Raw genomic sequence first — 17,348 nt, 5'->3', positions numbered from 1 at the left:
CTTTAGTCAGAGAAATGAAAAAAACTATGTATCTCTGTTTTTACATAAGTGATTTGTGTCCAAAAATTGAGAAGGTATTCTGACACCACAAAATTATGCTGCTCTCCTCAACACAGCAGAAAATAATAATAATAATAATAATAATAATAATAATAATAATAATAATAATAATACAAAAGATGGCTCTGAGCACTATGGGACTTAACTTCTGAGGTCATCAGTCCCCTAGAACTTCGAACTACTTAAACCTAACTCACCGAAGGACATCACACACAACCATACCCGAGGCAGGATTCGAACCTGCGACCATAGCGGTCGCAGACTGCAGCGCCTAGAACCGATCGGCCACTCGGGCCGGCAATAACATTACAAAATAAATACTTTATTACGAACATTCTAATGTTGTACCAGGAATCTTACCAGCCTTAAGTAGCAATAACAAAATTTTCGCAAGCTGATTCTTGCAAAGAAGAAAACAGCAAGCAGCCACTGTTAATAATACTATTTATTTACACAACTAGCGCGGTTACCAGTTTTGAACTGACAGGTTCCTTTCCAGACGGCGATTCACGTTGATATGAGCATTACATATGTTATAGTTTACATTTGTAGCTGGCTGTTTTTTGCAAGAACTAATGTAAACAACAACAAATGTAACATAAATGTGATCAGCTGTTTGAAGACGAACTTGTCGATTCCAAGTCGGTAAGGGCCCTGTTTGTATGAACAAATGGTATAATTAAAGTAGCTAGTTGCTGTTTTCTTCTTAGCAAGAATCAACTTGTATTTCGCATGCAACCATGACCTCAAAAATGTCAGTTTTTAACAAAATAGCAGGAAGAAAGTGTTAGTTTCAAGTGCAATTAATAGTGAGGCACTACCTTTTATTCGTGACGATACAATTACTGAAATACAGCATTACGTTTTTTAACTAGTAGACCTATAGTCAACAGCCGGCCGCGGTGGCCGTGCGGTTCTAGGCGCTTCAGTCCGGAACAGCGTGACTGCTACGGTCGCAGGTTCGAATCCTGTCTCGGGCATGGATGTGTGTGATGTCCTTAAGTTAGTTAGGTTTAAGTAGTTCTAAGTTCTAGGGGACTGATGACCTCAGAAGTTACGTTCCATAGGGCTCAGAGCCATTTGAACCTATAGTCAACAAAATCCACTTCTCATATCTTCCAATTTTGGAACTCCAGAGGGATCCACAGCTTGGCACAAAGACCATGCGCCATCTGCTAACAGCCGGCCGACGTGGCCGAGCGGTTCTAGGCGCTACAGTCTCGAACCGCGCGACCGCTACGGTCGCAGGTTCGAATCCTGTCTCGGGCATGGATGTGTGTGATGTCCTTAGGTTAGTTAGGTTTAAGTAGTTCTAAGTTCTAGGGGACTGATGACCTCAGAAGTTACGTTCCATAGGGCTCAGAGCCATTTGAACCATCTGCTAACACGTCTGAAATACTTTGTCCACGGTTCGGCACCTTGATTAATTCTAGGGACATGCAACAGAGTATCGGCAACACAATAACAAAAAAAGTGTTTGTGAAAAACTGGCTCAGTGAACTTTTTCCATTTCCAATCTTAATATTTACGTAACTAGGGCAGTATTTCACACTAAAGTCCATGACATAATCACACGCTCACGATTGTCTCACAAAAGGCTTGCTTGTAGATCTATGTCTACACGAACGTTTTTGCTATATTTATCGTAAACTTTCACCCATGTCAACTGTCGATATTGATTATGATACGCTCTGTATCAGGCGGAACTACCAGATAAATCTAACCACACGGAAGCCAGATACCAGAGTCCAATACATTGATAGTATCCTAGGATATGTAATTCGGAAACGAAGGACGCGGCTTACAAAACCAGCGTTAGATTACTTGTAAGGAATTGTTAGACTGTGGGAGCCCTTATCAGATCGTATTACTGGAAGAGACAGAGAAAATTCACAGGGGAGTACATACATGGTGACAGGCTCGTTTCTTCAGCGCCAGTGTCACAGAAATGCTGACGTCACAAGAAAAGCACTCATAAAATCCTGCGATCTGCTCGCGTATACATTTTGAGTAGTGACCAGGACAATAAAATGAGAAAAATTTCGGGCTTGATGAAAGCTGTTCGCTATCAGCGTACCGCCCGAGACCAGACTATGGCGGAGGGGAATGGAATAATTCTGGCGCACTATCCGCTTTCCGCCACACACCGCACAATCGCTTGCCGAGTAGGCATGTATATGTCTTGTGAAAGGCCCCGTGCTGCCAGTCCACTTCGTGGAAAGACAGCCCGCTTCTTCTGTCTCGCTGGTGAACAAGAACGAGACTGAGTTACCTCACATGAACAGACAGCCACGGCTCCTGTTAGGCGGAAAAACTGGTTACCGTAGGTCACGGTTATTACCGTCCGTGCATTTGGGTAATCGCGTGGTCTAGGGCGCCTTGTCACGGTCCGCGCGGCTCCCCCCGTCGGAGGTTCGAGTCCTCCCTCACGCATGGGTGTGTGTGTTGCCCATAGCGTAAGTTTAAGTTAGATTAAGTAGTATGTAAGCTTAGGGACCGATGGCCTAAGCAGTTTGGTCCCATAAGATCTTAGCAAAAATTTACAATTTTTTTGCAGTGAGTCACCCGTGTGGAGTAAGACAGAGTAAGTGCCAAATGCCTTGCGCTGCGAACTGGGAGCTATTCGGTCTGTGTACAACACGCAGCAGTGAATATGTATACGGTTAATGGTTATTCTCGATTTTGCAGAGGTATTGCCACTGAATCTCTCTGTCGCCAAGGCGTTTCACCGTAGAAGCTAAGTACAGTACTGAGTGAATCGGTAGTATCTTCTTGGTGAATTACACACATGATACGCGATGGAATGTTTATGACACTATACACCAACTGGAATCGCAGTTTTTCTGTGTCATTGTGACAATTCTTCCATCAAAATAAGGAGCACTACATCACGAATTGTAGACAATCTTGTAAATGTGGCCATCTCAAATACCCCAACTGATCCTCATCGAATATAATTGGCTGTGAACCATATCAGTGCGTCCAAACACACTATAAGAAACAGTACGCCGTGGAAGGCTGAGAACAAATTCCGCTTTCCATGTATCAGGTCTTAGTGACAGACCTCATCCAAGGACATAGGTCGTATAGCGTTGTTCATAGACGTAGATAAGCATTTTCTCAGCTTAGTAATGACAATGGAAGAACCACCTTACATCTCAAACAGCATTTTCAGTCGCCACGATCACAGATTTTGGACTTAATTAAAAGAACATGTCGTTTACGAGATACGTTTCCAGTATCTGTTGTCCAACAACTTTTGGGCAAGATTCGTTGGTGACGGCCTGCTTGGACCATTTCAACTTCCTTGCACGACTACGTGGTGGCAATTAAACACATTTTCGTCTTCCTGGGCGACTGAAGTGTGTTCCGCCGGTGACGGGAAAGAAGATGATTGAATCCCTGCATTCTAAAATCGTGCACTGGCTCGCTATGTAAATAAATATTATCTCAGGCGGTGGATAAAAAGCAACAGAAGTGATGTATAATCAGTCTAATCTCCAAGTGCCATACTCTGTTACTTATTGTGGTGTCACACGAGAGAATATGTATATTCACGGTGACATAATACAAAAAAAACAACTGCGAAACGTCACAGTGGTTGCAGTAAGTACGAGCGGAGGTGTGCCACAAATTTTCCAACTAGAGATACAGTCATAGTTTCAAATTGCTGACCTACGTTCTGCAAACAATGGTAGCTACTTGGAACACCTACGGGGTACGTTAAACCTTAAATCTCTGCGACATAAATGCTGTTATCACCTGAGCTGCTTCCTGATTCTTAAAAAACATGCAGCCGTGAAAATATTTTGTGAAGAGGCTTTTAGATTTTTCAGTACAGAGTTTGTCATATCACTTTGTAACCAACAAAGATGAACAACCATCCGCGAACGGTGTCACTGAGAGCATATACATATATTTTAAACAGTAACGACTACGCCAATCTTTCTTAGTTTTGGGTTAAAGGCGCTTTCCCAATACACGACTCTTTTGTTCTAAAAGTGATATGATGTGTTCTGTGGATGGTTGTAGTTGTTCACAAGTTTCGCGCACCGTCACTCACGTGATGGTGTCAATCCCCTGGGCCTGTCGGTGTACTTTTGATTTGGAAGAGGCCGGTCCGTGGGGACTGACAGTGCACTTTTTTCAACGGACTGCTGTATGCTCTCGTATGATCAGAAACGTCAATAGCAGACTTTCCTGCATTATATTCAGTAACAGTATCTGGTTTTCGAGAAATTCCTCTTGGTTGTCACATTTTTCATTACACTCGAATATTTGACGGAAAGAATCAAACGTCTCTTTTGTCTTTCCATTTCAGAACCGTAATTGCTTGACTATTCTCTTCTATAATCAGCTCACCGCGTTTCAGTTTGGTCGTTAGAATTTCTTTGCGTTTAAGTATTTCGGCAGGTTCATAATACTTTTTAAAATTTTTCTTCAGTGCCTCGATCACGAACTGAACTTAACGAACTAAACCTCTTAGAGACGATCTGAAGCATGAACTTTTTAATTTTATTGCGTTATGTTGATAATTTTTACTTATGGACTGTCTAATTACAAATGACTGAAATACAATTTTCGAGCCGTATGCCTTTAGTCTTTATTCTTTGCAAGGCAATTCAGTGACAAGTTTCATGGGTGTCGTTCAACATGTTGCGTTTTTGTTCCATTTTCGGCGCTGTTCTTCTTATAATTGCCATTTGAGATTCTGTTTTTCAGACTTCACAACACCAGGAACTGAATACGTGTTTCAACGATTACACCATCCAACACATAACATTAAAACAAGTATTCAGTTCGTAATGCTGTGAAGTCTACAAAACAAAATTTCAAATGGCATTTATAAGAAGATAAAAATCGCCAAAAACGAAAAAAACATAACATATAGAACAACAGTCACGAAACCTCCCACTGAAGCTGCCTTGCAAATAATAAAGGGGAAACGCATATGGCACGAAAATTGTGTTTCAGTCAGTTGTAATTAGTCGGCCAAAAGTAAAAAATTATCGACACACCATAATATACTGTGCAACTGAGGACGAGAGGCTACAAAACTTGAAACGCAACTTCCTTGTTGTCTGCGAAATACAGGATTCTCAACAGAATTTCTAAACGATCTCTGCTAATTACCTTTCGCGGTAATGTTTGAATAAACATTGGGCCCTGGGACTAATATAAACGCATGGATGGAAGATTCACCAACACCACCAACAAAATCAATCCTAAATATCAGTTTATTTCATCTTCTTTGACGGTATCCATTGATTTAAATGTTTGGAAACCACTATTGTTTGTCTAACATAAATATTTGTTTGTTCACTGATGTGTTCAAATAGTTCAGCTGTGACAAAACTTGCATTCGAATCTTCAACTTTGTAATACTTCTGTACATGTTCATCGCTCTCTTTGGCACCGTGAGCACTCGTAAAATGCACAGTGTTGGGTTGGTTGCCTCGTGGAGCACATCACTTACTTTGATCACTTAACTGAACCATTAGACGAATTACCAATGTCAGATGATGGCAGTCGCATTACACGGCGACTTTACGTGGTATAAATAATGCACTCTATAAATAACAGTCTTCTCCTCGAGACTTTTCGGAAATAATCGCAGCGAAACTAGCTCCTCCTTACACAACTATGGCTTCCTCTGATTGGTCGACCCTTACCATGTCACGCCCGTCTATACACCAACTCATCAACCTAAAAGTGGTGTACTTAGATTGTGTTTACTTGCCCAGCTCGGAGGCCGTTACCGACCGAATTTTTTTTCCACGGTACGCCTGTGTCCTAGTTGGCAAGTACAGCGTGGCCGTCCGACGGGTTGCCGCCCCGGCAGGCGCACCATTACACGCCCGTTCCTACGCTGCAGCCGCCGCAACACAGACCGTGCTTTTGAACGTCAACGTTCAGCGTGCGTAGTTTAACTTTCTGTTGAACGCTTAAAAATTATTCGACTTGTGCACACGGTACGTATCCCCCGACGTGGTATGCGCCACTGCAGTGCTCTCCTGGGGCAGTTGTCGTATGTGATTGGCTCTCAGATCCCACTGTTTACAAAATGGACGGTCGTAAAATTCCTGTGTAATTCTACTGAAACGAACATTTCCGCCGTTATCCATATGCTAGTCATACTGTTCTGTCTTAAGTATACGTAAGTAACAATTTCGATATCTATGAACATAGTATGTGGCAAAAAGGAAAGCACAATGTCCAGTCAGTAAGAACCTCGGCTAAAAAAAAAAAAGAAAAAAAAAAGGTTCAAGTGGCTCTGAGCACTATGGGACTTAACATCTGTGGTCATCAGTCCCCTAGAACTTAGGACTACTTAAACCTAACCAACCCAAGGACATCACACACATCCATGCCCGAGGCAAGATTCGAACCTGCGACCGGCTTACAAAAATCTATCACAAATAGTGCGATGCAAATTTACAATAGTTATTCACGTACATTATTTCATCATTCTAAATTTTTTGCAAAACCCTAACTTCATTTGTACTTGTTCACTGTTTCTACTCACTAGCACAATCTTTACAACATGTGAAATACTAAATTTGAAACAAGGAAGTGCGTAATAACTTACTACAAGTAGTGTAAGCTTTCTTGTAGAGAAAGTCAGTCAAACAAATGGTCTCCAAATGGCCGAATACAAGCATTTCCAGTCAGTGGTCGGCTCACTTGCACCAGAGGACCTAGTCCATTCCATGTGAACACAGCAGCTCATACCATTATGGAGCCACCACCTACTTCTACAGTGCATTGTCGACAACTTGGTTTAATGGCTTCGTGCAATATGCACAACAATCAAACCCTACCATCAGCTCTTAACAAATGAAATCGGGACTCATCTGACCTGAGGAAAAGTTGACTTTTGCGCTAGATACGCTTGGCTACTATAAAGCCAATCATCTAAAGCCAAATCCCAACAAGACTCAGGTATGCGCATTTCAATTGAAGAATAGAGAAGCTCGGCGGGAACTGGAAGTTACATGGCAAGGCAAACGACTGGGGCATTGTTCAACACCAGTATATCTGGATGTTACCCTTGACCGAACTCTGTCCTTCAAAAACATTGCCATAACACTAGGCTGAAAGTTAGTTCACGGAATAACATCTTGAGGAAGTTCACATCCACCGCCTGGGGTGCAAGTCCTCCCGTCCTGAGAATTTCGGCTCTGGTTTGTGTGTGTCCGCTGTAGATTATGCTTCATCTCCGTGGAGTGCATCCACTCACACCAAACAGGTTGATATTGCAATCAATGAAACCCTCCGAATCTTGTCGGGATGTATGAAGCCAACTCCAGTCGATAAAATCTACCCGATTGTTGAAATACCTCCCCCCACTATTAGAAGGGCTGTTGCTGCTGATGTAGAGATGGCTAAGCAAACTTATGATCCCCGACATCCATTGCATGATCATCAGGCAAGGCAATCCGTCGACTGAAGTCGTGTTAAGAGCTTCATCGCCAGAACTGAACTACTAGAGGGAACACCAGAGTCTAAACGCATCACCAGGTGCAAGAACAAGCTACCACCTGATACCCTGTAAAGGAAGAGCTAGCTCCAGGTGATGACTTGCCCTACTCTATTTGGAGATCGCTCAATCGTCTTAGGGTGGGCGTTCCTCTCTGCAAGACAAATACGCGAAAATGGGGCATTCTTCCAGCTGATAGTGATACATCCTGCGAGTGCGGAACAACACAAGACCCGACCCACCTGCTAATTTGTCCTCAACTTTAACAACCCTCCACAACATAGGACCTAATCGAGGGAGACAACAAGGCCATCGGAGTTGCTAACCTTCTGGAAATGCTAACCGGACACGGAAATGAAATGAGTGATCTGACCTGATAACGGTTTTCCAGTAGTCTTGGGGTTCAACTGATGTGGTCACGGGCCCAGGAGAGATGCTGCAGTTGATGTGTTCTTAGCAAAGGAACTCGCGTCGGTCGTCTGCTGCCATTGCCCATCAACGTCACATCTCACCGCATTGTCCTGAAGGATACGTTCGTCGTACGTCCCACAATGACTTCTGCAGTTATGTTGCTTGTCTGTTAGCGCTACCACCTCTACGCAAACGTAGCTGCTCCCTGTCGTTAAGTGGAGGCCATCGGCCACTGCGTTGTCCGTGATGAGAGGTGATGCCTGAAATTTGGTGTCCTCGCACACTCTTGACACTGAGGATCTCGGAATATTGAATTCCACAACGATTACTGAAACAGAATGTCCCATGAGTCTAGCTCCAACTACCATTCCGCGTTCAAAGCCTGTTGATTCCTGACGTGCAGCCATAATCACGTCGGAAACCTTTTCACATAAATCACTTTAGTAGGAAAGACAGCACCGCCAATACACCGCCCTTTCATACCTTGTGTACGCGATATTGCCATCACAGTATTTTTTGGATATTGCTATTCCATGACTTTTGTCACCTCAGTGTATATTTACACAACATCGAATATTATAGAATATTCATCTGTTAAACTAGTAATAAAGTATCAGAATCTATTAGAAAACGAGAAGATTAGTATAAAAAATTTGGATCCAGTGGAACGGGATCATACGTCACATAACGTATCTGCTTTTCTACTGCTCATTAAGCTACTCTAATCATAAATGATCTAGGACCATACTTTTCGTCTTAACATCTCCTGAAAGCATAACCTAAGAACAATACGTTTTAAATGAATCCTCAAAATTCCTTTGCCTTGAAACAGCATATTTTCATAATATGCATGTTACAAGAATTCTTTAGCCAACAACATGACGTTTCTCATCATTTTATTAGCACAAGTGGTACAATTAACAACGGTTTTTCCACAGATCCGCAATTTTCTGGTGCTTACAAATAGCATATACGCATATGGGCTTCAACTGAAAGCCAAAATGGCGTCTTGTGGTTCTGTACTGAAGAGAGACGGCGTCATATGACGTAGCTGGCATTTTTCCAGTTCATTGATCTACTCCCAAACGCGCGTCCAGAATATCTGACATGCTAAATATTGCCCAGAACGTTCGGAAACACACAGCTCAACGTGCACTTTCCATGCTGTGACGTCAGAAACTCGGCACACTCAATGCTTGAATGCGTGGTCCACTTAACACACGTCAAGTGGTCGTAGACATGCCGCCTCAACGGAAAGCAACGTAAAATCAGCTCCGCGCTCAACGTGATGGCCCGTTTTTTATAGTGTGCCCGACAGCGACGCAGAGACACGAAGAAGAGGGATCCAGGAATCGTAACAGAAGAAAATAATATCTCGCGTTAAATTAAAAGAGGGGTGGCTATGAAATAGCTGAAGCTAACTCACCGGAGAGCTTAGAGGAGGCGCCGGGGGCGGCGGCGGGAAAGGGCCCGGCGGCTCTTCGGGGGCGGAGAGCGCAGGCCGCGGACGGCTGCCTCCGCCCGGAGGCGGCGGGGGCGGAGGAGGCGGCGGCTCGGGCACCGAGAGCGGGCGTCGCAGCGGCAGCGACGAGGGCCTTTGCGGAGGCGGCTGCTGCTGCTGCTGACCAGGCGGCGACGTGCCGGCGGCGGAGGCAGACTGGGGGCGGCCGCAGCAGCAGGGTGAGCCGGGGGCGGGCGCCTGCGCCGCGCCCGCGGCCGACATCTTCAGCGACGCCGGGTAGCTCGTGTGCAACAGGTAGGCGCTGTTCTCGACGCGCAGGATCGCCTCGCACGCCGCCTTGTCATGCACGTTCTGCAACAGAACGGCGCAGTGGAAGCGGTGGTGAGAAAAGGCCGATCTGTGTGTCCGACGGTGAGGTCTGTAGTATGCGTACTACAGTAGAGAGAGAGAGAGGGGGGGGGGGGAGGGGAGCGGGGGAGGGCGCGGATATTAAACTTTCAGATAGGCAGTTTGTCCCAAAACGCACTATAAAAGAAAATATTGTACGTGGCCTAAGAGAAACAGCTGAAATGCGATACCAGGGCAAGTAAATGCGAGTTACTGGAGCTGCAGCAGGAGACTCGACAAGTGCGCTCCCTCTCATTTGTCCGAGACACTACTGGGGAAGCGCTGGCCGCGGGCCGGCCCGAGGAAACGGAGGAGTCGGTCGCGTGACGAACTGGCGCCGGTCAGCAGAGGCGGAGTTACTGACTAGTGCACTCTGGATAGGTGTTCCCGGTACATTCGTTGGAAGTGATGAGAAAGTGGACGAGGCGTCCATTCGAAGAAACCGGCGAATGAACTACTGTAATAGTATACCTAGAGTTGCAAGACTACCGTAGGCTAACGTAAACTATTGTAGGTAAGCGTAGACTGCGGTAGATTTCCTAGTAGCTTTGGTCAGGTAAGGTTGTACCTGCGCTACCTCTACATTAGGTGCGTTGCATATCTACTGGGCGTTACCTCATAACGATCACTTTCTTTGCGTATCTTGCCAGTGTCTTACTAGATTCCCCTAAAAACTGGAAGTGCTGAACCATCTAGAAATTGAGTGACGATATATAAAGGGCCAGGTTCTACATAGATATCCTGTCTGATACTTAAAAGTAAACAGTATTTATAGGAAAATGGAAATTTTCAATGTTTAACTCAGATTTTATTCGAAAATTGTTGATTTGCAATGTGAAACAGACGGATGCTGTAGTAAACATTAAGAAAACAATACAGATTTATCATATAGCGGTAGGAAAGCTTTCCTCGACAAAAACCTGAGAAAAAACGCAAAACAAAAGTACATCAAACATTGCTTCAATAGTTCGTCGAACTTACGTAAAACGTGTATGTGTTATTCATTAACAACGTTTGCAGTTATCAGTAATAGCAGAAAACTCTTGGCTTCCTATCATTAAGTACAAAATAACAACAATAATTATATATTTTTTACGTTTGTGTATGTAATCTGTACTTGCATAAAAATAATTGCTTTTGTTACATAAATGCACAGAAGTTAATTTTTATTACTTATAAAACGCAATTTATATTCTTCAACGATTTAAAATAGACTAACACTGAATGATGAGCGGTTCTAATTATGTGCTAAAAAAGGGGGGAAAAAAGCGAAGACAAGTCGTGGGCTCTCAGTTTCTAGACTAACATTCATTTATGTTCTCTCCCTACCAGTGCTACAAATACTGTCGGTGACCCTACCATTTACTACGTCATTTATGCACCGTTCCGAAACTACCGAAAGGTAGTTTTGGTTCATAGCATCTCTACGTATACCTCAAGTGCCATAAGAAAAGCATTACGTATGTCAGAAAGTCTAGCATTTTCTTTTAAGTGGAGAATCGAATCTTTTTTCCGGAACTCTTTTAATGTCACTAAATTCATTTTAATATAAATGCTCGAAATAAAACAATTTTACTATGGACAAAAATACGTATAGTTTAATTATTTACGCTATACTGTTACCAGCCACATTTATATTTATTTTGTGTTTAACTTAACATAAAGCTAAGCGTTTCGAACATGCTCTGTTTATCTTCACGCATGTACATATGCAGACATGTATGCCATTTAATGATAAAATGCCAGTCAATCTAAAGTAACACAGAAATCCTTTTACCTACAGCTTTGTGCTGTGGACAACCTTATCCAACATGCACTGTTACGAATTTCAATGTTTCGTTCTCCTTGCCTACCAAAAGATAGCAAATTTTAGAGCCTTTTCTTCGCCTATGCCTATGCATTTCTAATTTCTCTGAAACATACATAAACACTATACAGAAACAGGAGATAGCCAGCTATCTACAAGCTCCTGCATTTTCTTTCCCACCGGGTGAAGCTCCAAATTACGTCTTAATGGGAATGAAATGTCTGTCTCCAGAAAAAGCGCTCCGCGGCCAGTACTATGACACCTGGACCACTGAAGAGGAGGGAAAAAATGTCAGCTGCGTCGCAACATATTATAACCTCTAACTTACAAGTTTAGGCTGGCTTTCAGACTAGACGATATTGTGTATCATACTCGTTTCATGATCAGCGGAGATGGAAAACAGTTTCACTCTTAAATTTACAACTGCTCTCCGTTCAGAAAATAACAAGCACTTCGTTTAAACGTCCCATTTACTAACTCGTTCTCCACAGCCAACATACAGTAAGTTCACTGATTTAGGGACACGATATTCAGCATGCTGTGGAACTCATACACATGACTCGTGTGTGTGTGTTTGTGTGTGTGTGTGTGTGTGTGTGTGTGTGTGTGTGTGTGTGTGTGTGTGTGTGTGTGTGTGTGTGTGCCTATAGTTACGAAGGCCTTAATGGCAGAAAGCTTTAGTTGTGAGAGTCTTTTTGTTGTGCCTATCTGCAACCAGCATCTCCGCTATATGATGAGCAGCAACTTTCCTTCTCATAATAATGATTTCTGGAAAGTTTTCGACATTGTATCTGCAGACGATTAAAAATGGTCCGACGTTACAAAATAGATTCTCAAACACGTGAATGGCTTCACGATTTTTTTGACGAACAGGATCCAGTAAGTTGTCCTGGGTAGCGAGTGTTCAATGGAGACAAAAGTAACGTCAGGAGTGTCACATGGAAGTGCGATAGGACCTCATGTTCTCTATTTAGCGTTTTCTTAAGCACAATAAGGGAACCACAACCACGATAAACTACCCCCCTCCCACCCCCACCCACGCACCGTAACACCACCTTCTCCACACTATCCATGATGATAGGTAACGTTCTCTGGACATTCAGCAAATCCAAACCTCATATACCGGGCTGCTAAAGGATATAACGTGATTCATCACTCCAAATCACTCGTTTCCAGTCATCCACTGTCCACTGGCGTCGCTCTTGACACCACCTCAAGCGTCGCTTAGCTTTAACTACAGAAAAGTGTGTGTTATGAGGTGCTGCTCGTCTACCGTATCATTCTTTTTAACTCCCTAAGAACAGTCACTGTGCTAGTGGACTGTTGGTAGCACTTTGGAACTCCACGAGTGCTTCCTTTCACTGATTTCAGACCACAGCAGTCAACCCACCCCACCGCCGCCCCACACCGAACCCAGAGTTATTGTGCGGTTCGGCCCCCAGTGGATCCCCCCCCCCCCCCCCCTCCGGGATTGTCTCACACTACCAGATGAGTGTAGCCCCAAATATTTGTGTTGTAGAGTAATGATGGTGTATGCGTACGTGGAGACAGTGTTTGACCAGGAATCGCCGACATAGTGTAATAGAGGCGGAATAAGAGGAACAACGAGGCAGCGGTCGCCGAGGCAGATGGAAAACCGCCTCAAAAACCATCCACCGGGCGGATTCGTGCCGGGGACTGGCACGCCTTCCCGCTCGGGAAGCAGCACTTTAGACCACGCAGCTAGCCGGGCGGGCATACTCGTATTACTCAGGTGACGTCCAGTGCCTAGTCCACGTTCGACGTCTCTGAGCCGATAGGCACGACTTTCTGATGCAGCAGCTGCACAGTTCTTTACGCTCATATTAATCTTACTCTCCTGTCATCTTCAAAATTCCTACACATTTTATAATCAATGTCCAACTGAGATCATATTTTTATTGTAATAGCATCCACTCCGTATTTCAAACCTGAAGATGATCCCACTCAGCCGAAACCAATGATTATAATAATAAAAAGGGTTTCTTGCTGTGCTCTGTTGATAAAATTATGAACCTACCTGCAATGATATGAAGTTACAGATCACTACCTGTCAGGTGTTATTACAAGCATTTCATTCTGACAAAACTACAGACATCTACTTCATTATGCACGAGATCAGAAAAGAATCAGCTTTCTCTCACTACTAAGGCACTATTCCTAGTGGCGTAGTAGTGAGGCATTGTTTTAGTTTTCGACACTGAATTGTGTCCATAATTCACTGTCAAGTTTCACCAAAAAATCAATGGACTCAGTGGTAGTGAACGAGCAGTTTACTACAGATATGATTTCTACAACTTGACGTTCTACTGCCGACTTCAGTAGCGAAGTTCTTTTCTGGGAAGCAGAACATGGTATACAGGCTCTTATACATTTGTTTTATCATCTTCGAAATTGCCGTTCAATTGTGAATCGAATACACTGTTATATGATTTCGTTAACAAGTTGTAAACCGTCCTTTGATTGCACTTCGTCACTAGTTATTAGTATAATAGCAATGGCTCTAGGAAACTTTCCCACATGCCACATAAAAAATTGTGATCCGGTTGAAGACATCAAAATGCATACCGTTATCATCGAATTAAGTTTCTCATAGTTCGGTATCAGGTACCGCAATTACATGTATCTTGCCAAATGAAATAAAAATAAAGTAAGGAAATACTGAGCTTTTTAGAATCCACGGCGTCGACGTGGGAACACAGTGCCACAACACGGTAAAACAAACCGTATTATACAGGCCACCTTCCACTGCAGTGCGTTTTTGATGCTATTTAGATGCACACTCTCTTAATTGTCGAGAAAGCTCAGGTTTGTGATACCCCTTGGGTACCACAGCGCGCGCGAGAAACAAAGCACACGAGATCGTAAACATCAATTTAAAAGAAAAAACGAAAAAGATAAATAAATGAACAAGCTGACACTTGCAGAAACTAGCATTTTGCAGCAGTGATCAAGCAGCTCTATGAAAGGAAACAACAGACGCGTGGCACTCATTTACGTAGACTATGCAGCTGTGGATGCGGACTTAGTGGTATGTAGGCGAATTAAATCGGGCGATGCTGAGGAAATTAGATTAGGAAATGAGACACTAGAAGTATGTAGATGAGTTTTGCAATTTCGGCACAAAAAACACTCACGATGGCCGAAGTAGAGAGGATATAAAATGAAGACTGGCAACGGCAAGAAAAGCTTTCTGAAGAAGAAAAATTTGTAAACATGGAATACAAATTTAAAGGTTACGAAGTTTTTCTAGAGGTATTCTATGGGGTGTAGCTTTGTGCGGTGTGAAAGGTGGATAATAAATATTGCTATCGCTATCGGGTGGAGAAATGTAGGGTCCTCATGAATAGGTCAAGCGTGCACTACACGCCGGAAGCGGCTACAAGGGTAGCGGAGTACGTGTGGAGTGCACATGGGGTTATTTTAGGTTAGAGAATTCCCTCCCTAGGCCAGACAAGACGCCTCCTGAGACGCGGCAAGGTAGGAGTAGGCAAAATGCAACAGGGAATAACAATATTAATGTGCTAATAGTAAACTGCAGGAGCGTCTATAGAAAGGTCCCACAACTGCTCTCATTTAATAAACGGTCACAACGCCCATATAGTACTAGGGACAGAAAGTTGGCTGAAACATGACGTAAACAGAAATAGAATCCTAAACTCAGATTGGAATGTATACCGCAGAGACAGGCTGGACAGTGAAGGGGGAGGCGTGTTTATAGCGATAAGAAGTGCAACAGTATCGAAGGAAATTCACGGAGAACCCAATTGTGAAATGATTTGGGTGAAGGTCACGGTTAAAGCAGGCTCAGACATGGTAATTGGATGTCTCTATAGGCCCCCGGGCTCAGCACCTGTTGTGGCTGAGCACCTGAAGAATAATTTGGAAAATATTTCGAGTAGATTTCCCCACCATGTTATAGTTCTGGGTGGGGATTTTAATTTGCCGGATATAGACTGGGAGACTCAAACGTTCATAACTGGTGACAAACAGACCCGAACTATTTGAATCAGTTAATGCAGAACAGGGAATCAGCGATCATAAAGCGGTTACTGCATCGATGATTTCAGCCGTAAATAGAAATATTAAAAAAGGTAGGAAGATTTTTCTATTTAGCAAAAGTGACAAAAAGCAGATTTCAGAGTACTTGATGGCTCAACACAAAAGTGTTGCTCAAGTATAGATAGTGTTGAGGATCAGTGGATAAAGTTCAAAACCATCGTACAATATTCGTTAGATGAGTATATGCCAAGCAAGATCGTAAGAGATGGAAAAGAGCCACCGAGGTACAACAACCGAGTTAGAAAACCGCTGCGGAAGCAAAGGGAACTTCACAGCAAACATAAACATAGCCAAAGCCTTGCAGACAAACAAAAATTACGCGAAGCGAAATGCAGTGTGAGGAGGGCTATGCGAGAGGCGTTCAATGAATTCCAAAGTAAAGTTCTATGTACTGACTTGGCAGAAAATCCTAAGAAATTTTGGTCCTAGGTCAAAGCGGTAGGTGGATCAAAACAAAATGTCCAGACACTCTGTGACCAAAATGGTACTGAAACAGAGGATGACAGACTAAAGGCCGAAATACTAAATGTCTTCTTCCAAAGCTGTTTCACAGAGGAAGACTGCACTATAGTTCCTTCTCTAGATTGTCGCACAGATGACAAAATGGTAGATATCGAAATAGACGACAGAGGGATAGAGAAACAATTAATCGCTCAGAAGAGGAAAGGCCCCTGGACCTGATGGGATACCAGTTCGATTTTACACAGAGTACGCGAAGGAACTTGACCCCCTTCTTACAGCTGTGTACCGTGGGTCTCTAGAAGAGCAAAGCGTTCCAAAGGATTGGAAAAGGGCACAAGACATCCCCGTTCTCAAGAAGGGACGTCGAACAGATGTGCAGAACTATAGACCTATATCTCTAACGTCGATCAGTTGTAGAATTTTGGAACACGTATTATGTTCGTGTATAATGCCTTCTCTGGAGACTCGAAATCTACTCTGTAGGAATCAGCATGGGTTTCGAAAAAGAGGGTCGTGTGAAACCCAGCTCGCGCTATTCGTCCACGAGACTCAGAGGGCCATAGACACGGGTTCACAGGTAGATGCCGTGTTTCTTGACTTCCGCAAGGCGTTTGACACAGTTCCCCACAGTCTTTTAATGAACAAAGTAAGAGCATACGGACTATGAGACCAATTGTGTGATTGGATTGAGGAGTTCCTAGTTAACAGAACGCAGCATGTCATTCTCAATGGAGAGAAGTCTTCCGAAGTAAGAGTGACTTCAGGTGTGCTGCAGGGGAGTGTCATAGGACCGTTGCTATTCACAATATACATAAATGACCTGGTGGATGACATCGGAAGTTCGCTGAGGCTTTTTGCAGATGATGCTGTGGTGTATCGAGAGGTTGTAACAATGAAAAATTGCACTGAAATGCAGGAGGATCTGCAGCGAATTGACGCATGGTGCAGGGAATGGCAATTGAATCTCAATGTAGACAAGTGTAATGTGCTGCGAATACATAGACAGATAGATCCCTTATTATTTAGTTACAAAATAGCAGGTCAGCAACTGGAAGCAGTTAATTCCATACATTATCTGGGAGTACAGCTTTAGGAGTGATTTAAAATGGAATGATCATATAAAGTTGATCGTCGGTAAAGCAGATGCCAGACTGAGATTCATTGGAAGAATCCTAAGGAAATGCAATCCGAAAACAAAG

At 43.4% G+C, this 17,348-nt stretch overlaps 1 protein-coding gene across 8 annotated transcripts in view; it reads right to left on the bottom strand.

Annotated features, from left to right (window-relative positions):
* LOC126335273 (TGF-beta-activated kinase 1 and MAP3K7-binding protein 3-like) overlaps nucleotides 1-17,348 on the bottom strand; it is a 430,472-nt gene that overhangs the window by 251,862 nt on the left and 161,262 nt on the right. For all 8 annotated transcript variants that reach the window (XR_007564842.1, XR_007564841.1, XM_049998334.1 and 5 more), the window contains one exon: nucleotides 9,378-9,764. Coding sequence is in view for 6 of the 8 variants with exons in the window: in XM_049998334.1 (XP_049854291.1) it covers nucleotides 9,378-9,764 (387 nt within the window). In the remaining 2 variants the exon portion in view is untranslated. The remainder of the gene's footprint in view (nucleotides 1-9,377; nucleotides 9,765-17,348) is intronic.

Source organism: Schistocerca gregaria, chromosome 2 (genome assembly GCF_023897955.1).
Source record: "Schistocerca gregaria isolate iqSchGreg1 chromosome 2, iqSchGreg1.2, whole genome shotgun sequence".
Classification (NCBI taxonomy): domain Eukaryota; kingdom Metazoa; phylum Arthropoda; class Insecta; order Orthoptera; family Acrididae; genus Schistocerca; species Schistocerca gregaria.
This window is presented reverse-complemented; position numbering and strand designations above follow the sequence as displayed.